This window comes from Pseudophryne corroboree, chromosome 10 (assembly GCF_028390025.1).
Source record: "Pseudophryne corroboree isolate aPseCor3 chromosome 10, aPseCor3.hap2, whole genome shotgun sequence".
Taxonomy (NCBI): Eukaryota; Metazoa; Chordata; class Amphibia; order Anura; family Myobatrachidae; genus Pseudophryne; species Pseudophryne corroboree.
The window spans coordinates 50,625,609-50,653,598 of NC_086453.1; the positions used below are offsets into that span (position 1 = coordinate 50,625,609).

The following is a 27,990-nucleotide window of genomic DNA, read 5'->3' on the forward strand; positions in this document are numbered from 1 at the left end:
GGCTGCTTGTGGGCCGGAGAGCATTTGGCATTAATGGCATGTGATCACAGAGAGCCAATGTTATGACAGCTGGCAGTTTGATGAAGAAAGATTCTAGAAAGAACAGTGCTCTGGCCAGTTCATTAGTTTTTCACATATTTAATAATATTACTCATTTCTACCTACTACTATATAAGTGCAGACATTTAAAAGGTAGAACAAAATAAAATTATTTTAAAAACATAACGATAATATGAATGATATGAAAAATACTGAAATATGTTTCAGCATCAGTTTCCCACTTCTGGATATAGCCCCCAAAATATATATATATCTAAAATAAAAGTAAAAAACAGAGAAAAACATATTTGTAAAGGAATGCTAAGAACTACTGATGATGTGTGAATAGCAGGGCCATCTTAGCAGCATTGTAGGGCCTGGGCAAAGTAATGTACTGGAGCCCCTACACACTCATTCATGTAAACCAATAAAAAATAATTATAGCATGTCCCACCTGCGGTCCTGTATTGTCTCTACACATTTCCATACAGTGAGTGGCTGTCAGCACTCTGATTGGTGGATAGCTCCAAACATTCACCATTCAGCATGCTCACAACCACTCACTGTCTGGCTGCAGTCTGGGAGGCAGAAATGCTGTCTCACCTCTCTGATTGTGCAACCACCACCTGCCTCTGCTCGGAGTACACTAGAATTGTGGGTCCCAGTGTGCTTATAGTTATGATGTCCCTGGTGATTGGTCCCTGCAGGCTCTGCCCACTCTGTGAGGTTCTATTTCCTGTGAGTACATATGGCCTGACAGGAGTGGTGAGCGCATCATCTATATTATTACTATATTTATCTCTATGTTGCCCATTTGTTTTAATCCTCTTAGGTAGAGTATGATGGACTGACTGGACGCGTAGAGTTCAACAGCAAAGGTCAGAGGACAAACTACACACTGCGCATCCTGGAGAAGGCTGGCGATGGTCATCGAGAGGCAAGTACTGGAGGATGTAGCACTGTGGAGAATATTGCATCCAAAACTGCGCAGTGGAAGCTTTAGTAGCAATAAATGTCTGGGATATAAAATATCTAAGATGGGCCTGCATAAGTGCAAAAGTGCAATAGGTGCGGTCAAGGAAATATGGATACCCGCTACCCTCATAATAAAGTCCTCAACCTTTCTCCATAAAGGACGCATGACAGGACAATCCCAAAACACATGAAGGATATCGCCAGTCTGACCACACCCTCGCCAACAGAATCTGGATTGTGTTGGCCATATCTTGTGTAGCTTGATAGATTGGACCGACTGCGTGTGACGTCACGCAACCGTCCTGAATGCGCCACGACCCATCCCCATTTTCCCCGCGCCGCCCCCGCAACACTCCTTCACTGCCCACCCCGTGAACTCCTCTGCCTGTCAATCAGGCAGAAGCGTTCTAACCCACTGCGACCCGAACGGTTTCATCGACCGTGCACGCGCAGGAACAGTACCTGTACATGTGCACTGCTGACGCCGGGGTTATTGCGGTCGCATCATTTAGCGATGTGACCTGAATAACCCTTATAGGCATTACGTTCAGCAGTGACGGCGTGGTGACGGAGCTGCGATCTGTACTGAGTTGGGTGTGAACTTTATTACTGCTGTTTTCAGGCCCGTCTTTTGCACCAAATATCAGCTGGCACAAATGCGCATGATGGAGACTAGCACCAAAGTATGGATTGGAGAGGAAACACCACATGCGTACAATTCTTCATACGGACAACTATACACATTTGAATTCCGTGCACCTACAGATGTGTTCCCCCCCAGTAGCATATCAGACCCACAGTCTTCATGGTTTAGGATTTATTTATAATATAGGGACTTTACTGTGGTTTCCATGTTGGGGAGAACCTGCAGCTGCTGATTAGTAATACATCTGTAGAATATTTTCCTCTTTGTGTTGCTAAGGACGTTTCGGTCAGAGGTGGTGCATCCGTAACCGCCCGCACTGTTAACCCTTCCTCTCTGTTGCAGGTTGGAGTCTGGTATTCAAATCGTACCCTGGCTATGAATGCCACCACTCTGGACATCAACATCTCAGAGACCTTGGAGAACAAGACTCTGGTGGTGACCACGATTCTTGTAAGTTCCCTACGGACATCAATAGTCTAAGTGCTACTGTATACACCTCTATATAAATATTTTACTAGCTCTGTAAATTTTCCCTGGACATTTTAAGTGGTACATTTCCAGCACCAGTAATAGAATCCAGTCTGACAATGGCATTGCTTGTACCACATCTTTGGACGGTCTATTCCTCTGCAGTATGATCTCTTTTTTAGTGATGAGCGGGTTCGGTTTTACTCGGTTTTACTTGGTTCTCAAAACGGCATCTTATTGGCTCACGGATGTCACGTGTTTTGGATAGCCCATAAGATTCGGTTTTGAGAACCGAGTAAAACCGAGTAAAACCGAACCCGCTCATCACTACTTTTTATGTCTCCCCTGTAGCTGTAATCACAAATTTCTTTCTTCATGTGACTCATCCACCTCACTGATGTTCCTTCTCTCGCTCTCCAGGAGAACCCCTACATGATGCGGAAGGCGAACTTCAAATACCTGTCTGGCAATGACCAATACGAAGGCTTCTGTGCCGAGATGCTGATGGAGCTCGCTTCTCTCCTGAGATTCAACTATAAAATAAAGCTTGTGGAAGATGGACTGTACGGAGCTCCTGAGCCTAATGGTTCCTGGACAGGGATGGTGGGAGAGCTCATCAACCGGGTGGGTGAAGCTGCTTAATTGACCATCTCTGAAGGCAGTAGATGTGTTACGCTTATACTTTATGAGGCCTTTGATTTATTTGGTCTTCTGATATTTGTGTTTAACATGCTAGGCCACTGTCACATGGTCAGAAGAGGCAGCCACGTTGTAGCAATATAAACCTGTGCCCAAAGTAGCTGCCTACCATCTGTGTAGATAACACTTTACTACAGTTCATCATTATTAAAATTCTAGCTTTCAGTTTGAAACTGGGAAGCCAGCACAAAGCCTCACTAATGGCTTCAGAAGCATGGAATCTAGCTCCGTGGCTAATTACCCACACCGGCCAATTCAATTAGCATGATTTCCCCACGTGTTAAGACCCAGAAGAGGACTTTTACGCACAGCTTTGGGAGCTGTGAGGAAAAGTCAAAGATAAAAGGCAGCTTCTGGGTTTTATTGTGTGGGTTAATCCATCGATTTCACAGTTTACAGGGAATCAATAGTTAGCGTGCATTAACTGCGTGTGGAAAAATCAGTTTTATTGAATAGCTCCAGGTGTGAAACGTGGAGCTTTTCCCCATGCGGCAAACCCCCGCTGGTAATTAGGTTTGAAGGAAAGTTTCCACACTTACCACTGGCATTTTTACACATTACCATTCGATCCCCTTGGCCCTCCACCATTGCTCTACTCTTACACAGGATCCAGGTGCCCTTACACATTATAGCTGTATAACGGGTCATTATCAACGTTAGTCACAGTGGAATCAGGGCCCCAGGGAGAATCCCAGGAAAATACATTTAAGGGGTTTACAATATATGCAGTGTAAACAGTATATAAATATATTTTTTTTATACAACACTGTGGGCCTAATTCAGAGGTCGGATTCATCTTGGTGCATGTGATAGAAATATAACAGCTCGAAAAATAAGTTCCTAGCTCCCCCCAAAATACACACTGAAGACCAGGAACCCTAGTCATAATGAAAGTTTTAATTAATATTTACACAGTGTGCTACGATTTATGGGAGTCTGACGGAAATCCTCTAGTGATATAACAAATATATTTTACTTTCTCAGTTTGCCTATCAGTATATTTTCTTTACAAGCTCTAAATCCTTAAGTAACATCTCCTTCTATCATCGTATCCGATGCAGAGTTTTGTAAACAATGTTTATTTGATGCTGTGCGCTTTAATTTGACTCTACTGAGGAATGTACTGGCAGCTATGCATCATTTGCTTGCTTAATCGTGTAATCAGAGTTAGGCACATAAGGTTGGTAATTATTGATGAAGATACGAAGCTAACATGAAACTGATCATTCAGTGAATCAACTCTGGCTGCACTCTAGAGGCTAATATATACTATGGATGTGCTACAGAGAGGAATGCTGCTGCGTCCGCTCTTGCATCAGTTCCTACGGCTGCGATAATATGCAAATGTTAGTTCCTGCCTTCCCCCAATGTAGTGGCCCGCGTCTGAATGAGAAAACACTGAGACGCCCACTTTTAGCATCTCTGCATGGCAGGGGCATAAGTAGAACTTTGTGGGCCACATAGAAAAATCATGAAAGCCCCCCTACCCCCTCCCATTGGCACAGAGCGGTAAAAAACGGACACATTTGCCCCCATATGAAAAAAAACAAACATACAGTATTGACCTCACATAGAAAAAAAAGGGGGCAGAACATAGCAGGGTCACAGTACTCACCCAACATGGTGTATGTGTGTATGTATATGTGTGCGTGTGTGGGGGGGGGGGTTTCACAGAGGACATATTGGGGTAATCACAGTACTCACCCTGCATGTTGTATTGAGGGTGTACGGTGCTCAACCTGCAAAGTATATTGGGGGAGGGGGAGTGTCAATGCTCACCTTAAACAGTGTATAATGTGCATGTGTGTTGGGGGAGTTGAAAGGTCTGCCCAGGGCACATGCTGAGGGGTCAGTACACATCATTGCATAGTGAGTGCAGTGGACAAATATTAGGGGTTGCAGTCCACACAAAGTTTGGGGGAGCAAATATTGGGGGTGAGGGTCAATGCTTGCAGTGCACATTGTATAGTGGGGGAGGAAATGACAGTGCTCACTCTGCACAGTGTATAGAGGGGGAAAGGCGGATCACAGTACTCAGCCAGCACGGCAGTCCCGATGGTGGGCGGGGGTCCGGCTGAAGGCATGCTAAGGTAACGGATCCAGGGGGGCAGGTACAATGAGTGCAGGCAGGGGCATCGACTCTGGATGTCAGAGGGCATTATCTTTGCTATACATAAAATGTTCATGGGACACAGTAACATTAACCAGGACCACACAGTGGGGAATAGAAGGAGAAGCAGGAGCCATCCATACTCTAGCAATGCAATCCTGCACCACAGGTACAAGAGGCACAGGTGAGGAGCTACATTTTCCCACATGTGTAATTGCAAATAATAGCTCAACTACATCAGGATTGCGTTCAAATTGCTTGGCACCTGTGAATCAGGCCCTCTGTGTAGTTTGTGTGGGAAAAGCTGCCACCGTTTTTTGTAGATAAATGTGTGTTTAAGTTTAATAACTGTGAACCATTGTCAGGCCTTTGTTAAGGGGTAGTACACTTTGGGAATTTACTCTTACTTTCCCCCCCATAGCCCACACTGTCCTATGGAGAACCTTTTGCTACCCCCAGCCACCATCAGTTACCCACAGTCGCTTCTGGTCCAAAAACATTTTCAGTAAATAAGAACGGCTGGTCCAGAGATCCTTCCAAACACACAGCTATAACTTGTACTGCATGGGGCAAGATGATTGGCCAGATACTGCTGACAGACCAATCAGGTGCTATATGCAATTCACACACCTCTATCCTAGCTTGCTGGACAGATAGAAGTGGTTAAGTCCAGTGTGTCAGACAGCACTCTCCTGTACATGCTTATGATCAGAGATATGCAGGAAGTGTTGGACCCAACCGGGGGAATGCTGCTATACGGGGCGGGGCCCATGCTTAAAGGTGTAGCCAGGTTTCAGTGAGGGCGTGGCCAGCCACCACAGAGGTATGATTAAACCATTACATGTTCTGTGCCCCTTGGTAAATATATAATAAACCAAATTATTGTGCAGTATAATGTAACATACTGTATGTATAATGCATAAATCCAGTGCACTAGGATATTCTGGAACTTGATCTCTAGAGGAGGAGGAGGGCCCCCCAGGCAGTAGGGCCCACTGGTGGTTTACCCTGTTCCCCTGTGGGCCAGTCCGACCCTGTATGCAGGTTACTGTGGGTAAAGGCAGAGACCATGGTGCGGACTCATCACAGAAGATGTGGTGGTGGGGACGGGTGGCTATATTGCACTTTGCTGCCCAAAGATGGATAACCCTTATGATTTACATTTAAATGCCGTGTTACTCCCAGTAAATTACTATCAGGGACTTTAATGCCAGATTGCCAATCCCATATCATACAAAGGTAACAGTCAAATAAAAATGAATTGTATAAAGAAAATGTATAAACTGTAATATAAAATAACAGAAGTATTATCTAATAAGGATGATTGGAGGCAGCCATATGATGGATGATGTAGTCGGTGTTACATCAATACATCTCCTAGCACTACACACTACTGATCACTGTAACGTTTTTCATTGAACATTGTTGTTGCTGTGTATTTAATTCTTGGCTGTCTTTTTAACATTCCTGTGAGGATCCCGATTTAATTAATATTTATTGTAGACTAAAATGGTTACAGGTTTGGGCATTCACGAGAGCCGTGGTCTCTGATTGATCAGAACCTCAGACATTAATCACCTGCTAATGCCGTGCATTCTGGCCCAGTGACAGAGAACAAGATTTTATTAATGAACATGCTGTGGGTGGAGGCGGGGAGCAGACCTGTCTGGCAGTGGAGACGGGAAATGCTGGGGCCGGCTGGATATAGCTTGTGTGCGATGGGGTTTGCTCATTCTCTGAGGGAGGCAGCTTAATGAGGGGGGTGACGAGGCTACTGAGGGTTCACGCTGGCCTTTCTAATAAAGGATCGCGGAGTGGCGGCAATCCTGTCTGTCAGCGGTACACTGGGATCAAATGAGTTATCCTAAATGAGGGAGGGCGAGCCTGACACTTTAATGACATGCACGGCCAATTTATTATCTGTTCCAAAAACGGCTGCGGTAATAATGGCAACTAAATTAACAGTAGTAATGTAGTGAGATTTCAGTAATCTTTTTGTAGATACATAATTAGTGTTAACAATGTTGACCTTCTTCCTTACTGTAAAATATTTATTTATGCTGAAAGAGAAGCAACAGGTTTTACTGTCATTGTTACAGGCTTTGTAAATTTCAGTAGGATCTTAGCCCTTACTGATGTACAGGTTTGCTGAGAGGTAGATCAGGCCCCATAGCTGCAGGGCCCCTGCCTGGGGTTCTCCAGCTTCAGTCCGTTGTATTTCTAATTGGCTGTTACACTCTCTCTGTAATCTACACTCTCTGTGTGATCTACACTCTTTCCATGATATACACTCTCTCTGTGATCTGCTCTCTCTCTGTGATCTGCTCTCTTTGTGATCTTCTCTCTCTCTCTCTCTCTCTCTTTGTGTCACACTCTCTCTGTGATCTGCTCTCTCTTTGTGTTACACTCTCTCTGTGATCTACACTCTTTCCGTGATATACACTCTCTCTGTGATCTGCTTTCTCTGTGATCTGCTCTCTCTCTGTGATCTACACTCTCTCTGTGATCTACACTCTTTCCGTGATATACACTCTCTCTGTGATCTGCTCTCTCTCTGTGATCTGCTCTCTCTCTGTGATCTACACTCTCTCTGTGATCTACACTCTCTCTGTGATCTACACTCTTTCCGTGATATATACTCTCTCTGTGATCTGCTCTCTTTGTGATTTGCTCTCTCTCTCTCTCTCTCTCTCTCTCTCTCTCTGTCACTCTCTCTGTGATCTGCTCTCTCTATGTGTTACACTCTCTCTGTGATCTACACTCTCTCTGTGTAACACTCTCTCTGTGATTTACACTCTCTCTGTGATCTACACTCTCTCTGTGATCTACACTCTCTCTGTGATCTACACTCTTTTCGTGATATACACTCTCTCTGTGATCTGCTCTCTCTCTCCGTGATCTGTTCTCTTTGGGATCTGCTCTCTCTCTGATCTACACGCTCTCTGTGTCACACTCTCTCTGTGATCTGCTCTCTCTCTCTCTCTCTCTCTCTCTATGTTACACTCTCTCTGTGATCTACACTCACTCTGGGATCTGCTCTCTCTCTCTGTGTTACACTCTCTCTGCGATCTGCTCTTTCCCTGTGATCTACACTCTCTCTGTGTAACACTCTCTCTGTGATCTACACTCTCTCTGTGTTATGCTCTCTCTGTGATCTACACTCTCTCTGTGTTACACTCTCTCTCTGATTTACACTCTCTCTGTGTTACACTCTCTCTGTGATCTACACTCTCTCTGTGTTATGCTCTCTCTGTGTTACACTCTCTCTCTGATTTACACTCTCTCTGTGTTACACTCTCTCTGTGATCTACACTCTCTCTGTGATTTACACTCTCTCTGTGTTACACTCTCTCTGTGATTTACACTCTCTCTTTGTTACACTCTCTCTGTGATCTACACTCTCTCTGTGATCTACACTCTTTTCGTGATATACACTCTCTCTGTGATCTGCTCTCTCTCTCCGTGATCTGCTCTCTTTGGGATCTGCTCTCTCTCTGATCTACACGCTCTCTGTGTCACACTCTCTCTGTGATCTGCTCTTTCTCTCTCTCTCTCTCTATGTTACACTCTCTCTGTGATCTACACTCACTCTGGGATCTGCTCTCTCTCTCTGTGTTACACTCTCTCTGCGATCTGCTCTTTCCCTGTGATCTACACTCTCTCTGTGTAACACTCTCTCTGTGTAACACTCTCTCTGTGATTTACAATCTCTCTGTGATCTACACTCTCTCTGTGTTATGCTCTCTCTGTGATCTACACTCTCTCTGTGATCTACACTCTCTCTGTGTAACACTCTCTCTGTGATTTACACTCTCTCTGTGATCTACACTCTCTCTGTGTTATGCTCTCTCTGTGATTTACACTCTCTCTGTGATCTACACTCTCTTTGTGTTATGCTCTCTCTGTGATCTACACTCTCTCTGTGATCTACACTCTCTGTGATCTACACTATTTCCGTGATATACACTCTCTCTGTGATCTGCTCTCTTTGTGATCTGCTCTCTCTCTCTCTCTCTCTGATCTACACTCTCTCTGTGATCTGCTCTCTCTCTCTCTCTCTCTCTGTGATCTACACTCTTTCCGCGATCTGCTCACTCTCTCTGTGATCTACACTCTCTCTGTGAGCTACACTCTCTCTGTGATCTGATCTCTCTCTCTCTCTCTGTGATCTGCTCTCTCTCTCTGTGATCTGCTCTCTCTCTGTGATCTACACTCTCTCTGTGATCTACACTCTCTCTGTGTTACGCTCTCACTGTGATCGTCTCTCTCTCAGTGATCTACTCTCTCTCTGTGTTATGCTCTGTCTGTGATCTACACTCTGTCTGTGATCTACACTCTCTCTGATCTACACTCTCTCTGTGTTACGCTCTCTCTGTGATCTACCCTCTCTCTGTGTTACACTCTCTCTGGTCTACACTCTCTCTGATCTACACTCTCTCTGTGTTACGCTCTCTCTGTGATCTACACTCTCTCTGTGTTACACTCTCTCTGGTCTACACTCTCTCTGTGTTACAGTCTCTAGGGTAGAGCTAGATGAGAGCAAACGAGGTGGGACAGAGTAGGAACACTTGGACATACCACCGAGAGGAGCTGAAAGATCTGATGGGACACAGCAGGTCAGAGTAGACTAAGCACATACCAGATAGACACCAGAATAGCTGTATGGCTATACATTGACAGATCGCAGAGTAACTGTAGCCATACCTGTATAAGGAGGGCTGCTGCCATAATGCTCTGGAACAGTAAGCTGATGGGGCATTAGAGACCATAACATAGAATGAATGTAGAAGTGAAATAGAGAGAGAGAGATAGGAAGGCTGACATAGGAGTGGAGGGAGTATCGGTTAGCTGAGGATATACTGGTAGCGCTAGGATGATAAACCTATGATATACACATGCCCCTGCCAGGCAATTTATTACTGCATTAATTTTGGTAATGTACACTCTTACTGATATAAAAAAGACACGGCATTAAATTCATGCCCACGTATCTATAGCTTCGGGAAGATGAGAGAACTTCAGCAACGTTCCTGTCTCCCTCTCCGCAGCCAAAGACATCAGTAGCATATTGCCAGGCAATGTATTGCTGTCCTGCATGAAAGCTAATGAGGAGAGCCTCCAGTTCTGTATGATGGCCATTATTTCTCATTAACGTGCCTCTCACTCCACATCTTTCCCCACAGAAGGCAGACCTGGCAGTCGCTGCCTTCACCATCACAGCCGAGCGAGAGAAAGTGATCGACTTCTCCAAACCGTTCATGACCTTGGGGATCAGCATACTGTACCGGGTTCAGATGGTAGGTACCGCCTTGCACCCTATTCCTCAGGCTCTCCTTTCCCGTCTTGCATGCGGCTAATCTGCGGTATTTGTGTCATTGAAAAAGTTTTTCAACAGCACTTCATACACGTCTAGTCGTCTACACACTCGGGGGATCAAAGGGAAATCCTTTCCCCCCACAAACACATACTATTCTGGCACAGGTTAACTCTACATGCTGCAATTATCTCATATGTTTAATAATAATAATAATAATTTTATTTATATAGCGCTCTTTCTCCAACAGGACTCAAGGCGCTTTACAGATATCAAAAACAATGCACATGATACAGAGGATTTGAGTAATACAGCAATAGATAAGCCACACAGACATAAAAGAAAACCTTAAGCACACAGAAAGCATAATGCAGGATTGGTGTAGGCATTTTGGGTAATAACTTCCAAGGGTTGTGTATTTCACCCTCACAAGGTACCAAGTGCAGCAGCCATCTTGGGCGCTCAGCGTAGGATTACCCAGGGTGGAATGGATCACCCCTAGAAGAGATGACACAAAATGGGGATGATTTCAGAGTCCTACAGTTCAGAGTAGGGTTCCATCAAAACCATCAGGCCTATGTATTTTTCATCCCATCCACAAGTGTACCATATGGGGCAGCCATGTTGGGCGCACTTTGGGAGGTGAGCAATAAAAGGGCCAAGTTCATATATAGGAAAAATGATGCTTATGTAGTAGTATGATGTACCCTGCATGTAGGGCACAATGGAAAGGTGTGCAATCAGTGGAGGTAAACATTACAGGAAAACACATGGTGGGGTGAAGCGAGGAATGGAAAAAAAACCTAAAAAAACCCCACAATTGCAGGTAACCAGTGGCAGAAGGAGAATTTGGATAACATTATTTTGATAAGATCATAGTACGGGTGGGTAGGAGAATGTGGGGGGCATACTCAGAAGCAATGGGGATGTCCCTGCTGAGCCTGGTCCTGGTGCCCTGCCCCCACAGCTCCCTGCTCATCTTGATGGTTAGGCCCAGAGGCAGACTTGATGTTCTCAGCCAGAGAGGTGGTAAGCCTGGTCTTGGTGTTCTCATGTTTGAGGCGAGGAGAGGCCACATAAAGTTCCAGAGTTTTGTAGTTGTAAGTAATGCAGTCCTTCTGGTAACTTGTTAGATTATTTGCCTTCTGTTTTCCTTCGGTTTAACACAGGTATAACACTGCTATTGATTTTAGCTGCGACTTGATAACTAGCCATTTCATATACTAGGCACTGCAGCGTCCTAAAGGACTAGCGTCCTGACCTATACTGAATAAATAAGTCTACAAACACATGTCCTTTCTGATTACAACCCCCTCCCCCACACAGCAACCCTCAGTGGCAAATGCAGGATTTACATGGGGGGGTTTCCAGAACTGGGTGGAGCCAATCACGGGGGTGGGGACTAAGGTGACCCAGTATATGCTGGGTCCGTAAAAGTAGTGTGTCTGTGTATGTGTGTATATATATATATATATATATACACACATATCTACACACATATATATATATATATATATATATATATACCGTATATACACCTATATATATATACAGACCCTCCAACATGACCCGCCCCACTAGGTACAAAATGCTCTGTTCCTGGACTTCCCTCTTAATTTATGATTTCCATCACCTGTGTTGAACTAGTTAAATGATAAGAAAGCTGTTTCTTCACAGGTGATGGCAATAATAAATTAAGAGGGAAGTCCAGAAACAGAGCATTCTGTACCTAGTGGGGCGGGTCATGTTGGAGGGTATGTATATATATATATATATATATATATATATACACACATACATATACATAGCATATTAAACATGCTATTAAACATGCATACATATATATATATATATATATATATATATACATACAGTACACGTATATATACACATGTGTATATATATCATATGTGTGTGTGTGTTTATATGTATGTATTGTATATACATGTGTATATATGTATGCACATGGATATATATGTACTCTAATTAAAATAAAGTAAACTTTTATTAAGCACTTACAAGTGCCACCAGGAAGACAGCAGGCTGCAGAGGATGCAGAGGACGCTAGACAGCCATTAATAATACTCATGCAGCAAAAAAAGGGAGGGGGTTTCTGGGTGCTCGGAAACCCCCCCTGGGTGCGCCACTGACCCTCCACCATAAGGTGTTAATCACAACTACCAAATGTGAGGTCAGTCAACCCCTCTCAATCACTATCAGTTTTTGCAGACTACAGATATTAATCCACTTAAAACAACTTTCTAAACTTTTACACATGCAATGTAATGTGCAATAGTCTGCAGTAATTACCAAATAAATCTTTAGCAAGAAAGTAGCAATAGTTTAAGCTACTTACTATAATACTTTTGTGCCACTAAGTGGTCCTCCTTTTAATTAAATCCTTTCTGTAGTTAACATTTATCATAACACACGTACATGACTATGACCTGGACTTGCACAAAATGTAAAATGTAGTATTATTATTATTATTATCCTTTATTTATATGGCGCCACAAGGGATCCGCAGCGCCCATTACACAGTACATAATCAAATGAGCAAACAAGAAAACAGCACTTACAGTTCAAGACAATATAGGACAGGTATAGAAAACCCGCAGTTAGGTGCCATCAAAGGGAGTATGGAGTATAAGATAGTGTAAGTAAGAAAAGGAAAGGCACATGAGGAAAGAAGACCCTGCTCTTGCGAGCTTACAATCTAATAGTGAAAGCTGTGTAGTGTATTCATGTGTACACCCGCTCCTGCCATTGTATACTCCTACAATGATGCCTCGTATATCCCTTTCCACCATGTCCTACTGTATTCCTATTCATATATTGAGTTGACCACTGTACCCTATATGTACAGTTTGCCTCATCTATATGTAGACCTCTCAAACTGTCACCAGAACACCAGTCTTCTCTCTCTATCTGTTCCTCTGTATATGTATATCTTACAGTATCTCCTATATCATTGGTGGGCAACAAGATCTGCTATTCACCTGCAATTCTCAAGAGGAATGCATATTACACTTATAATGAAATCTGTAAACACAATGGCTCAACTGCATGTGCCCTGTCCCCTGCTTTTTTGGCTTGTTTGTCAATCTAAGGATTTAAGTTAAGCCTTGTATTCCTGATAGTGTTGATCACTGGGCAGGGTGTCTCTATTAATGAGGGATACAGTGGGTGTTGGCGCTTTGGTGTGAGATTCACCAGCAGGAATCTCATGAAAGTCTTTTTGCCCACTGCTGATCTAGATGACAAGTACACAATTATCCATGTCCATTAGATATAAACCTCTTTCATTGTCCCTTCCCTGCATGACTTACAGCACTCGTTGATGGTTCCATAAATGTCTTCTGTGCATCATGCATGTGGGTAGTATGCATTATACAGTGGTTGGTTTGCAGTGTGCTATATGCAGATGTCCTGATCTTAAATCCTCTCTTATGTATACATCAATATACTGTACGCATCTCAGAATTTACCATTTTCATGTCCTCTCACCCTGAACCATGGCTTCAGTCATGCTGAAGCCAACACTGATAATGGAGAGACATTCTCAGTGGTGGCAAGCTTAGACCAAGTGCAGGTGGTTAATATGTGCTAACCTAATGGTACATGTTCTGCATCTGTAGTAACTCACTAAGGCTCATTTACAAAAAGCATACAGTATAATGCAGGTCCACCATGTATATGGTATTTTACCAAGACTTGTCTAATTTTACTTTTATGTTCCTGTTTATATGGGAAAGAACATTGATTATCAAGATAAAAAAAATACAATCATTGTATCTCACTTACGTCCTATAGGAGCCTACTGCCCCCTCCCCCCCTTTATCCTACATGTTTATTGCTCTCACTGTCACCTCTATCCCATATGTATACTGCTCTTACCCTGTTATATCTGTTCTATATGTATACTGTCCCAACCTGTTCCCTATATCCCATATGTATACAGCTCTTACACTGTCACCTCTATCCCATATGTATACTGCTCTTACCCTGTTATATCTGTCCTATATGTATACTGTCCCAACCTGTTCCCTATATCCCATATGTATACTGCTCTTACTCTGTCCCCTCTATCCCATATGTATACTGCTCTCACCCTGTTACATCAGTCTCATATATATACTTTCCCGTCCTGTTCCTATTTTGTATGTATACTGCTTTTATATTCTCGCCTCTATCCCATAGGTATACTGCTCTTACCCTGTTACACCTATCCTATATGTATACTGCTCTTACCCTGTTACACCTATCCTATATGTATACTGCTTTTACCCTGTTCCTTTAGTCCTATAGGTATACATCCTTACACTGTCACCTCTATCCCACATGAAAACCACTCTTACTCTGTTACATCACTCATTCTTAGGTGTATACACCATTCACACTGTGCCTCCTCCTGTGTGTGCATCCATCACTCATTCCTAGGTGTATACTCAATTCACACTGTGCCTCCTCCTGTGTGTGCATCCATCACTTAATCCTAGGTGTATACTCCATTCACACTGTGCCTCCTCCTGTGTGTGCATCCATCACTTAATCCTAGGTGTATACTCCATTCACACTGTGCCTCCTCCTGTGTGTGCATCCATCACTTAATCCTAGGTGTATACTCCATTCACACTGTGCCTCCTCCTGTGTGTGCATCCATCACTTAATCCTAGGTGTATACTCCATTCACACTGTGCCTCCTCCTGTGTGTGCATCCATCACTTAATCCTAGGTGTATACTCCATTCACACTGTGCCTCCTCCTGTGTGTGCATCCATCACTTAGTCCTAGGTGTATACACCATTCACACCGTGCCTCCTCCTGTGTGTGCATCCATCACTTAATCCTAGGTGTATACTCCATTCACACTGTGCCTCCTCCTGTGTGTGCATCCATCACTTAATCCTAGGTGTATACTCCATTCACACTGTGCCTCCTCCTGTGTGTGCATCCATCACTTAATCCTAGGTGTATGCACCATTCACACTGTGCATATCTGTCACTCATTCCTAGGTGTATACACCATTCACACTGTACTTCTTCTTGTGTGCACGTCCATCACTCATTCCTAGGTATATATATCATTAGTGCTGTGCTTCCTCCTGTGTGCATATCTCTCACTCATTCCATAGTGTATACACCATTCACGATGTGCTTCTTCCTGTGCATACAACCATCACCCATTCCTAGGTGTATACACCATCCACACTGTGCTTCCTCCTGTGTGCACATCCATCACTCATTCCTAGGTGTATACACCATCCACACTGTGCTTTCTCCTGTGTGCACATCCATCACTCATTCCTAGGTGTATACACCATCCACACTGTGCTTCCTCCTGTGTGCACATCCATCACTCATTCCTAGGTGTATACACCATCCACACTGTGCTTCCTCCTGTGTGCACATCCATCACTCATTCCGAGGTGTATACACCATCCACACTGTGCTTCCTCCTGTGTGCACATCCATCACTCATTCCTAGGTGTATACACATTCATACTATGCTTCCTCCTGTGTTTATATCCATCACTCATTCCTAGGTGTATACACCATCCACACTGTGCTTCCTCCTGTGTGCACATCCATCACTCATTCCTAGGTGTATACACATTCATACTATGCTTCCTCCTGTGTTTATATCCATCACTCATTCCTAGGTGTATACACCATCCACACTGTGCTTCCTCCTGTGTGCACATCCATCACTCATTCCTAGGTGTATACACATTCATACTATGCTTCCTCCTGTGTTTATATCCATCACTCATTCCTAGGTGTATACACATTCATACTATGCTTCCTCCTGTGTTTATATCCATCACTCATTCCTAGGTGTATAGACCATTCACACCGTGCTTTTTTCATTCTGTATATTCTTTACTCAACAATACCTGGGAGATGTATATTACACTATATTTCACTTTTGTGTACAACTTTCATACAGCAATAAATGTTCAGTATACACAGTATTCTCCTATTGTGCTTAATCCTGGTAGTGTACACATTTCACACTGCAAGTTCTACATGGCCACATGCTGTATACACTGACCTCTTATGTACGCTGCACACTGTGACCTCTTGTTGATGTTTACACCCATTCCTATGTGCTTTTCCCTTTATTTGTACACCCAAACCCTTTCACTGCGCCTCCTGTATACATATGTTCCCTCCTGTATATATTCCCATGTCTCCCACAGGGCCGGAAGCCTGGGTACTTCTCCTTTCTGGATCCTTTTTCTCCTGCTGTCTGGCTCTTCATGTTGTTGGCTTATCTGGCAGTCAGCTGTGTGCTGTTCTTGGCAGCCAGGTAATAACCCTGTTTATCCAACCTCCCTGTGCACGAATTGTACACACATCCCTCTGTAATTAGCCCTGTGCACCTCTTATTACCTACAATACACCTTGTGCACCTTCAAAGTAATGATGAATGCGTATCCTTGATGTTCTGATCCTTCCTCACACACCATCATTCCAGAATATATGCATGTTCTAGCCCTATGCTACCTGATGCATTCTTAGTTGTGCCGACTGCCATGTGATATTCTTAGTCCTGTATACTCTGACAAAATGTGATATGAGCAATCTGTGTTATGTTTATGTTATGTAGTGAATCCTTTTCCAACCTGAGATAATGTTCATAATATATTAAGCTCTTTTTATGGATAAAGTGACTCATTGCAGACATGTTCATTTATTTATGTACTTAAGCATAAAGGGACGTCTACTACACCCATTGCGGTACCCTAAGAATCGTTATTTAAAATTCTCCAGAAATAGGCATTGTACTAGTAAGTTGTCAATTTTCAGTTTCCCTTATTTTTAAATAAAGTATCCCCTAATTTATTGAATTGTGTATGCTTAATAACCTGGAACAGGAATATTTGCAAATAGGATGATACAGTGTGTATATATATTCCTACAGTAGGCAATGGCATAACAAACTTCATGATAATTTCTCCAATCACCCTGGTACTTACTTTATCATTGGCTAATTGAAATTGCTGTCTTATTTTTGCCCATGTTAATCACTGAAAATTTACTTTATATACTGAATAATAATAAAAAAGCCTGTTTAGTGTATCAGTAGCGTAATAAAGAGAACATAGTATGCTTTTTGTTTCTTAGACGTTTATGAGTTGCGTAATAAAGAGAACATAGTATGCTTTTTGTTTCTTAGACGTTTCCACTAACACTTACAGAACTTTTCGTATACACAGATACATGTTCATCTTTGCCAAGTAATTGCAGTGGTTCTCAACCTCAACCCTCAAGTATCCCCAACAGGTCATGTTTTCAGGAGACCTGTCTGTGGAAGCAGATGGCATTATTATTGACCCAGCAAAATAGATTATCTCACCTGTGCATGATTTAATAAATCCACTAAACATGACCTGTTAGTAGTAGTTGAAGACTGGAGTTGAGAATCACTCTTTTTAGCGTGGCTAGCTCATCCTATGCTGTCCCTAAAACCCCTCCCATAAAAACATCCACGCATTTCCGCCAGTGACAGGAGAACAGGACACACCTCTCAACAGTCAAGGCAGGATGGACTTTAGAACTGTCCCCTCGAATCAGGACATTTGGGAGGCACGCCATAATTAGGGTCAGACTCTTGATACGCCCTTTCAGGCAATGCCCAGCGCCACACTCGCAGAGTACCGCTGTTTTACAGCTAAGTCTCTTCTGCCTGCTGTGAGTGACATTACGTGTACACAGCAGCATCTATTGGCAGTCACCCATCTGCGAGGTTATGCAGATGGATTACAAACACTTTACCGTGCGGCATGGGTGCATGGGTTCGCGTAATGTTAACGCCGGCCCTGGCATTAAATGCTACTTACCCTTCTCCACCTCTTTCAAACAGCTTACTGTGAACATTAGTTACTATTATTTACAATACCGTTGTACACCGAATACAGATGGGTCCATGTTTATCTTGGCCTTTAATAGGATTAATTTAGACTGGGCAGTCCGACTTAATCCCCTGCTGTATTGTTCTCTCTGTATTGTATTGCTGCTGAGAACAATAGATGAACGGTTTATGTTAATAAGCCATGTTGTGCCTAGGCGCAGAAAACTAGTCAAGATAACCGTGGATCTATCTGTAGGTAGATTTTGTGTATTTCTGTAACGTGAGCCTGTGACACCGAGGAACATTTTAAAGTTTTCTATTTAATGTACTGTGCAGACAGGACTCTCAAGGTGTACTGTCATTAAAATCTGAAGATTGTTCTCTTATTCATCTGTCCTGATTACCTCAGAGTCTTGTTTTCGAGGATGGAACTGACCTTTCCACAGGAAACGCAGAGATTCAGCAAATCGATTGCTTTTGTCTGACTGAAGGCAATTATTGCTCTACTCACACCTTAAAGGAACTAGTGATTTGTCATTATATTGAGTGACTGAAAATGCTGAAATATAAACTCTGTAAAACTAGTAACACAGGAGAAAAAATCCTAGAGATAAAAAAAACCCCAGCTGTAACTCTTATTAGGAAAAAAAGGTAACTTCAGAGAAATATCTAACTATTGTACTGTACATTTTCTATTTATTTATAGTAATATAGAGTAATGTAGTATACTTCTAGATATAAGCTATGCCATGCAAGTGTGCGGAGCTTGTTTGTTGTGTACATAATCACAATATGGCGACAATATAACATTATTGAGCATTACTATAGAAAACATATAAGTACTGGGGAAAAATGTAAGATTAAAATATATTTTACGGATTACATAATACAGGAGCCCATTTATCAACGAGTGATAAAACTTGTGGATGATAAAACTCGTTGCCTATGATAAGTGGGGTTCCAGCCAATCAGCTCCCAACTGTCATTTTTCAAACACATGACAGGAGCTGACACAACAGGAGCTGATTCGCTGGAGCACTATCATACACAAGTTTGATCATTCACAACAAGATTTATCACTCGTTGATAAATGAGTTCCATATTTTTTTTTATTTTTTTCAGTACTTTTTTTTTTTTTTAAACCTCTGTGTACAAAATTTACAGTAAATAGAACAGAATAAAATTATATTTTCAGTAGGCCTTAATGCTTTTGCACACTCAGTGCAGCTCCTCCCTACACTTTTGGGGTCTTGTCAGCTCTTGCATGTGCTATGTGCAATACAAAAGCAAGGGGAAAAATTGCCCAACAAAATCACAGACAGGGTGAAAATATTGTCAAGTCTATTGTTGCTGCTGGTAGAGATGGCATTTGGAGGCCAGTTTAAATTGTGTCACAAGTCAGATTTGTAGACCAGTTGTATCTTAACCTATCCTACAGTAGATACTACTATCGTAAAGAAGGGCAAAAAAAATTCTCTTTAGAGCAAATACATCTCCTTGAATTCTAGAGCAAATAAGTTGCAGAGCAAAATGGCTGAATTTTAGGAAAGGCAAAAGTTTGTGCAAGCAGAGGGTTTTATGGTGCACATGTGTTTACATAGCAGTATGGAAGAGGCACACCTGTGCGGATCCCGGTCTTGGCTAAAAACATCATCATCTCCAATTTCCTGTGAAATATTGTTCTTTGGGAAAACACACTTAAATGGTTGCATACTAGAGCAGACAGATTTTTAATAATATACTTACTATGAAATTGTCTAAACAACATTACTGAATGGGTACCAACTTCTCAATGAAAAGTTATTCCATAGCACTCAATGCACGATATAGAGAACAGAAGAACTCCTATTGGCTTATTTTCATATCTCATTCACAATCCATCATATCCCATCCTTAAGCCATCATTTACCATCCACAATCCACCATATTCTATCCAAAACCCATCATATCCCATCCACGATCAACCCTCCACAAGCCATCATTTACCATCCCCAGTCTACAATATCCCTTCCACAATCCATCATTTACCATCCTCAGTCCACAATATCCCATCCACAATCCATGATTTACCATCCTCAGTCCACAATAGCCCATCCACAACCCATCATTTATCATCCACAGTCCACAATATTCCATCCACAATCCATCATTTACCATCCTCAGTCCACAATATCCCATCCACAGTCCATCATTTACCACCCACAGTCCATAATATCCCATCCACAATTCATCATTTACCATCCTCAATCCACAATAGCCCATCCACAAGACATCATTTACCACCCTCAGTCCACAATATCCCATCCATAAGCCATCATTTACCATCCACAATCCACCATATTCAATCCAAAACCCATCATATCCCATTCATGATCAACCATCCACAAGCCATCATTTACCATCCCCAGTCCACAATATCCCATCCACAATCCATCATTTACCATCCTCAGTCCACAAATCCACAATCCATCATTTACCATCCTCAGTCCACAATAGCCCATCCACAATCCATCGTATACCACTCACAGTCCACAATATCCCATCCACAATCCATCATTTACCATCCACAGTCCACAATATCCCATCCACAATCCATCATTTACCATCCTCAATCCACAATATCCCATCCACAAGCCATAATTTACCCCCCTCAGTCCACAATATCCCATCCATAAGCCATCATTTACAATCCACAATCCACCATATTCTATCCAAAACCCATCATATCCCATTCACGATCAACCATCCTCAAGCCATCATTTACCATCCCCAGTCCACAATATCCCATCCACAATCCATCATTTACCATCCTCAGTCCACAATATCTCATCCACAATCCATCATTTACCATACTCAGTCCACAATTTCTCATCCACAATCCATCATTTACTATCCATAATCTGTGATATCCTATCCACAACCCACCATACCCCATCCACAACCAATCCACTACTCATCAAATCACATTCCCAAAGCATCATATCCCATTTCGCTACCCATCATATTCAACCCTATCTACCTATCATATCAGATCCCCACACCATCATATGTCATTCACTACACATCAAATACCATCCACTACATATCATAAACATCACCTGTGTTGTTATATTTTTCACAATGCTGGTGCATCAATCAGATTGGTACATCAATGACACAGATAAGTCTCCAGTTTCCGGCAAGGAAAGGGTTAAGAATAAATTGCACTTCTGTTTATGAAAGCTCTGTTTAGATTTACAATATATTTGACCTATACTGATAGCTATCTGCTAAATTAAAACTTGTTAGGTTGCCGAGACGGTAGAACCCGGAGGCGTACAACACAGCTAAATTCTCTTTGCATTTCCTTTGGAGTTTAGATCCAGCATGTTTCACAGGATGTGCACTTTACACGTACATGTAAAAATGAAACAAAAAGAAATAATAATGTAAATTATGCATTGACATATTTATATAGATTTTCTAATATATCAGATAGCTAAAGGCCTAAACAAAGAAAGGGCTGGCATCTGTGACTGCACAACAGGTATTAAATTGCTGACTTCAGTAGGCTGCCAGTCACATCATTCTGAGAGTAGTCATTCAAAGTCAGGGAGCTGTCCACGGTATGGGTGGTAGGGGCGCGGCAGCATTCTGAGATTAGTCATCCAAAATTAGGGAGTTGTCCAAGGTATAGGTAGTAGGGGCGGGGCAGCATTCTGAGACTAGTCATTCAAAGTCAGGGAGTTGTCCAAGGTATGGGTAGTAGGGGCGGGGCAGCATTCTGAGAGTAGTCATCCAAAGTCAGGGAGCTGTCCAAGCTATAGGTAGTAGGGGCGGGGCAGCATTCTGAGAGTAGTCATCCAAAGTCAGGGAACTGTCCAAGGTATAGGTAGTAGGGACAGGGCAGCATTCTGAGACTAGTCAACCAATGTCATGGCGCTGTCCAAGGTATAGGTAGTAGGGGCGGTGCAGCATTCTGAGAGTAGTCATCCAAAGTCAGGGAGCTGTCCAAGGTATGGGTAGTAGGGGCGGGGCAGCATTCTGAGACTAGTCATCCAAAGTCAGGGAGCTGTCCAAGGTATGGGTAGTAGGGGCGGGGCAGCATTCTAAGAGTAGTCATCCAAAGTCAGGGAGCTGTCCAAGGTATAGGTAGTAGGGACGGGGCAGCATTCTGAGACTAGTCAACCAAAGTCAGGGCGCTGTCCAAGGTATAGGTAGTAGGGGCGGGGCAGCATTCTGAGACTAGTCAACCAATGTCAGGGCGCTGTCCAAGGTATAGGTAGTAGGGGCGGGGCAGCATTCTGAGACTAGTCATCCAAAGTCAGGGAGCTGTCCAAGGTGTAGGTAGTAGGGGCGGGGCAGCATTCTGAGACTAGTCATCCAAAGTCAGGGAGCTGTCCAAGGTATGGGTAGTAGGGGCGGGGCAGCATTCTGAGAGTAGTCATCCAAAGTCAGGGAGCTGTCCAAGGTATAGGTAGTAGGGACGGGGCAGCATTCTGAGACTAGTCAACCAATGTCAGGGCGCTGTCCAAGGTATAGGTAGTAGGGGCGGGGCAGCATTCTGAGACTAGTCATCCAAAGTCAGGGAGCTGTCCAAGGTGTAGGTAGTAGGGGCGGGGCAGCATTCTGAGACTAGTCAACCAATGTCAGGGCGCTGTCCAAGGTATAGGTAGTAGGGGCGGGGCAGCATTCTGAGACTAGTCATCCAAAGTCAGGGAGCTGTCCAAGGTATAGGTAGTACGGACAGGGCAGCATTCTGAGACTAGTCAACCAATGTCATGGCGTTGTCCAAGGTATAGGTAGTAGGGGCGGGGCAGCATTCTGAGAGTAGTCATCCAAAGTCAGGGAGCTGTCCAAGGTATGGGTAGTAGGGGCGGGGCAGCATTCTGAGACTAGTCATCCAAAGTCAGGGAGCTGTCCAAGGTATGGGTAGTAGGGGCGGGGCAGCATTCTGAGACTAGTCATCCAAAGTCAGGGAGCTGTCCAAGGTATGGGTAGTAGGGGCGGGGCAGCATTCTGAGAGTAGTCATCCAAAGTCAGGGAGCTGTCCAAGGTATAGGTAGTAGGGACGGGGCAGCATTCTGAGACTAGTCAACCAATGTCAGGGCGCTGTCCAAGGTATAGGTAGTAGGGGCGGGGCAGCATTCTGAGACTAGTCATCCAAAGTCAGGGAGCTGTCCAAGGTATAGGTAGTAGGGGCGGGGCAGCATTCTGAGAGTAGTCATCCAAAGTCAGGGAGCTGTGCAAGGTATAGGTAGTAGGGGCGGGGCAGCATTCTGAGACTAGTCATCCAAAGTCAGGGAGCTGTCCAGGGTGTAGGTAGTAGGGGCGGGGCAGCATTCTGAGAGTAGTCATCCAAAGTCAGGGAGCTGTCCAAGGTATGGGTAGTAGGGGCGGGGCAGCATTCTGAGACTAGTCATCCAAAGTCAGGGAGCTGTCCAAGGTATGGGTAGTAGGGGCGGGGCAGCATTCTGAGACTAGTCATCCAAAGTCAGGGAGCTGTCCAAGGTATGGGTAGTAGGGGCGGGGCAGCATTCTGAGAGTAGTCATCCAAAGTCAGGGAGCTGTCCAAGGTATAGGTAGTAGGGACGGGGCAGCATTCTGAGACTAGTCAACCAATGTCAGGGCGCTGTCCAAGGTATAGGTAGTAGGGGCGGGGCAGCATTCTGAGACTAGTCATCCAAAGTCAGGGAGCTGTCCAAGGTGTAGGTAGTAGGGGCGGGGCAGCATTCTGAGACTAGTCATCCAAAGTCAGGGAGCTGTCCAAGGTATGGGTAGTAGGGGCGGGGCAGCATTCTGAGAGTAGTCATCCAAAGTCAGGGAGCTGTCCAAGGTATAGGTAGTAGGGACGGGGCAGCATTCTGAGACTAGTCAACCAATGTCAGGGCGCTGTCCAAGGTATAGGTAGTAGGGGCGGGGCAGCATTCTGAGACTAGTCATCCAAAGTCAGGGAGCTGTCCAAGGTGTAGGTAGTAGGGGCGGGGCAGCATTCTGAGACTAGTCAACCAATGTCAGGGAGCTGTCCAAGGTATAGGTAGTAGGGGCAGAACAGCATTCTGAAACTAGTCATCCAAAGTCAGGGAGCTGTGCAAGGTATAGGTAGTAGGGGCGGGACAGCATTCTGAGACTAGTCATCCAAAGTCAGGGCGCTGTCCAAGGTATAGGTAGTAGGGGCGGGACAGCATTCTGAGACTAGTCATCCAAAGTCAGGCAGCTGTCCAAGGTATGGGTAGTAGGGGCGGGACAGCATTCTGAGACTAGTCATCTATAGTTAGGGAGCTGTCCAAGGTATGGGTAGTAGGGGCGGGGCAGCATTCTGAGACTAGTCATCCAACGTCCGGGAGCTGTCCAAGGTATAGGTAGTAGGGGCGGGTCTGCATTCTGAGACTAGTCATCCAAAGTCAGGGAGCTGTGCAAGGTATAGGTAGTAGGGGCGGGGCAGCATTCTGAGACTAGTCATCTAAAGTCAGTGAGCTGTCCAAGGTATAGGTAGTAGGGGCGGGGCAGCATTCTGAGACTAGTCATCCAAAGTCAGGGAGCTGTCCAAGGTATGGGTAGTAGGGGCGGGGCAGCATTCTGAGACTAGTCATCCAACGTCCGGGAGCTGTCCAAGGTATAGGTAGTAGGGGCGGGGCAGCATTCTGAGACTAGTCATCCAAAGTCAGGGAGCTGTCCAAGGTATGGGTAGTAGCGGCGGGGCAGCATTCTGAGACTAGTCATCTATAGTCAGGGAGCTGTCCAAGGTATGGGTAGTAGGGGCGGGGCAGCATTCTGAGACTAGTCATCTAAAGTCAGGGAGCTGTCCAAGGTATAGGTAGTAGGGGCGGGGCAGCATTCTGAGAGTAGTCATCCAAAGTCAGGGAGCTGTGCAAGGTATAGGTAGTAGGGGCGGGGCAGCATTCTGAGACTAGTCATCTAAAGTCAGGGAGCTGTCCAAGGTATGGGTAGTAGGGGCGGGGCAGCATTCTGAGACTAGTCATCTAAAGTCAGGGAGCTGTCCAAGGTATGGGTAGTAGGGGCGGGGCAGCATTCTGAGACTAGTCATCCAATGTCCGGGAGCTGTCCAAGGTATAGGTAGTAGGGGCGGGTCAGCATTCTGAGACTAGTCAGGGAGCTGTCCAAGGTATGGGTAGTAGGGGCGGGGCAGCAAAGTGTGGGGAATTAATCATTTGTACTTTAAGATAAGATTTTTTTTTCAAAGTGAGCGAGGGCTGATGGAACTACAGGCTATGCAGTGGTAACATGAAGTGTAAATATGTCTGCTTTTGCACCAAGGATAGGGATAGGATGCAAGGGCAAACTGATGATGATGATCGGTATCACAGCAAGTGTACGGATAGGGGCTGCTTGGCCACAGAGACGGGTACATCTCTGCAGGATACTTTCATTACATGTATGGATTCATTTATATGTTAATCAGAAGATTTTTACTGACTGTTTTTCAACGCTGTACCATAAATTACGACTCAGCCTTGTCTGACCACCAACCAGTGCAAGCTCCATCAGGAATGGGAATTGGATGGTGGAACATTGGAACCATGTCCGAAGGGTCCACAGTCTTCGAAGTTCCAATGTTCCCCCAAAACTACATTGCTGGTTTGAGCTAATTAATCTCATTTGTATTTGTACGTCTGTGTGCGACTGAGAGAGAAATTCAGTTAGCCACAAAAAGCCGCTGTTTAATTGTCCGGCGATAATTCTCCATAGGTTTACTGCAAGTAAAAATTCCTATTGTAAAGTGAAAATGTCGGGATTTGGTTCAGATTCCCTGCAACAACCCCCCCCCCCCGAATTGTTAATTAGGCACTTAGAGGTGTTGAATCTTATTTCTGCTGCGGGGTACACTGGGCTCCACAGGGAATGACTTTGGGGTGTAGAGTAGGATCTTGATCCGAGGCACCAACAGGCTCAAAGCTTTGACTGTTCCCAGAATGCATAGCGCCTCCTCCTCTATAACCCCGCCTCCGTGCATAGAAGCTCCGTTTTGTAGTTGGTGCCATGCAGTAAGCAGGCAGCCCTGCAGCCCTGAGAAGAAGCTTTTAATGAAAAATAAAGACTTCAAGGGCTGCAGCAAAGACACTGTCTGTGTTAGATGTCAGTCAGACATCTCCTGCTGCAGCTCCATCACCTCCCCCAGCGGCGCTGTATACTCCCGCACCCTGGTTGCCGGGTACTTACAGCGGAGGCTCCGGTTTCTTCCAGTTAGTCACACACACTGCCGCTGTTCTCCTGGATCGCGTGGCCGCACTCAGGGAGGAGGTAAGTGGGTCCCCCTGGTGGGACCCGCTGTAAATCGTGATCTTGCGTGGCCGGTGGGAGGCGGGCCGCGCGCGCCGCTGCTGTGGACACTGTGGCAGTACAGGGACCCCACTAGACCACCAGGGCAAGGGCACAGGTCGGTTTTCTCTCATAAACCGTTTATATAAGCCCACAGTACCCGGTGGTGAAGTCCAGCAGGGGGATAAGGCTGTGACCTGTAGCCCCTCCCCCAGCCCCAGGGCGCCATTTAGAGTAAATGTTCCCGCCCTGGACCTGCATACCTCTCTCTCCCTCATGCCCTGTCAGCGTTTGGGTGCCATTAGGACATGCTGTGCCGATCCTGGGACTGTTTGGTCAAATCCTCCTCTGTAATGCCGCCTGCATGTCAGCGCTGTGCATTATACAGGACACTTAAGTATTCTACATGTCTGCTGACAGTGTTAAGAAAGAGTGCATTTAGTCAGGGTTATATAGTACAAGTACCCTGTGATATACATCCAGTCTTTACTGTGCATTGTTATATCTATTGAGTGTATAGCTATACTTAGTATTACTCTTTATTGCTAGTCCAGTGCAGTTTTATTGCATGTCATAATTTCTGCATTGTACATTGTGAATATGTGTGTGTGCATATAGCTGCTGTGTGACCTCCATTTCATGTATCTCACTCAGATTGCTATCCCTATATTCTGTAACCTGAGGGGGCTAAGTGCGTCAGGTTTATCGTTTAATATAGGTAGTTCACAGGATATAATCAGTGTATATTTTTCTCTGTGATTTTTAGCCACCATATACCTCTTGAATTCCCTGTTTGTGCTGATACACTACACAGGGGGTTCTTGTCAGGTATTGTGCTGCTGATATTGTACTGTGTTGCCTTGCATTGAGCTTTCGGATATGTCAGCTACAAAGGGCAATGGTGCTGGGGCTGATCCCACATTGTGTGGTGGTGACGCTGCAGACACATTTGAGGAAAACATAGCAGCTGAGGGTTCAGGTTCTGGGGGATCTTTACCCCCCCAGTGGGACTGTAGCAACGGGGTTCAAAATGACCCACCTTGGGCTACCTTCTCCACGCTATTGAATACGCTGGTAACTAGACTAACGCCCCTATGGGACCTCCTGTGCCAGTACAATCGCTTATGGGCCCTGCGGTTAACCCGCCATGGGCAGATCCACTGTCCGCTCAGTTTCAGCAATTGAACCAATCACTGACTACTCAGAAGTCTAACCCTCGCCTGCCTAAGACCAAGGGGTCTTCTAAGCGGACCATTACTTACTCACAATCCACCAATGTCCCAGACACCTCATCTGATGAGGATGGCGTTTATACTGACCCCACAGATTCTGATCCTGACGCTTCTGATGGGGAATCTGTTTCACAGATGGATGTCCCTGACTTGTTTGAGGCTATCAGGATCATTCTTCAAATTATTGATGACCCAGAGCCTAATGCTGTCCCTAAGAAACCGGACAGGTTTAAACGTCAGAAAGTGGTTAAACAAGTTTTACCTCATTCTGACCATTTAGTTGACATACGTCAGGAGTCCTGGGAAAATCCAGGAAAGAAATTCACGCATCATAAGAAGATGCTGGTTTGCTACCCCCTCGCAGCGGGCTAAGTAAAAATTGGGAAACAC

General features: G+C 44.5%; 1 protein-coding gene across 3 annotated transcripts in view; it reads left to right on the forward strand.

Moving 5' to 3' along the window:
• Positions 1-27,990, forward strand: part of GRIK5 (glutamate ionotropic receptor kainate type subunit 5) — a 492,150-nt gene that overhangs the window by 360,851 nt on the left and 103,309 nt on the right. For all 3 annotated transcript variants that reach the window (XM_063942365.1, XM_063942364.1, XM_063942366.1), the window contains 5 exons: positions 872-976; positions 2,003-2,110; positions 2,549-2,752; positions 10,121-10,234; positions 16,455-16,564. In XM_063942365.1, coding sequence (XP_063798435.1) covers positions 872-976; positions 2,003-2,110; positions 2,549-2,752; positions 10,121-10,234; positions 16,455-16,564 — 641 coding nt within the window. The remainder of the gene's footprint in view (positions 1-871; positions 977-2,002; positions 2,111-2,548; positions 2,753-10,120; positions 10,235-16,454; positions 16,565-27,990) is intronic.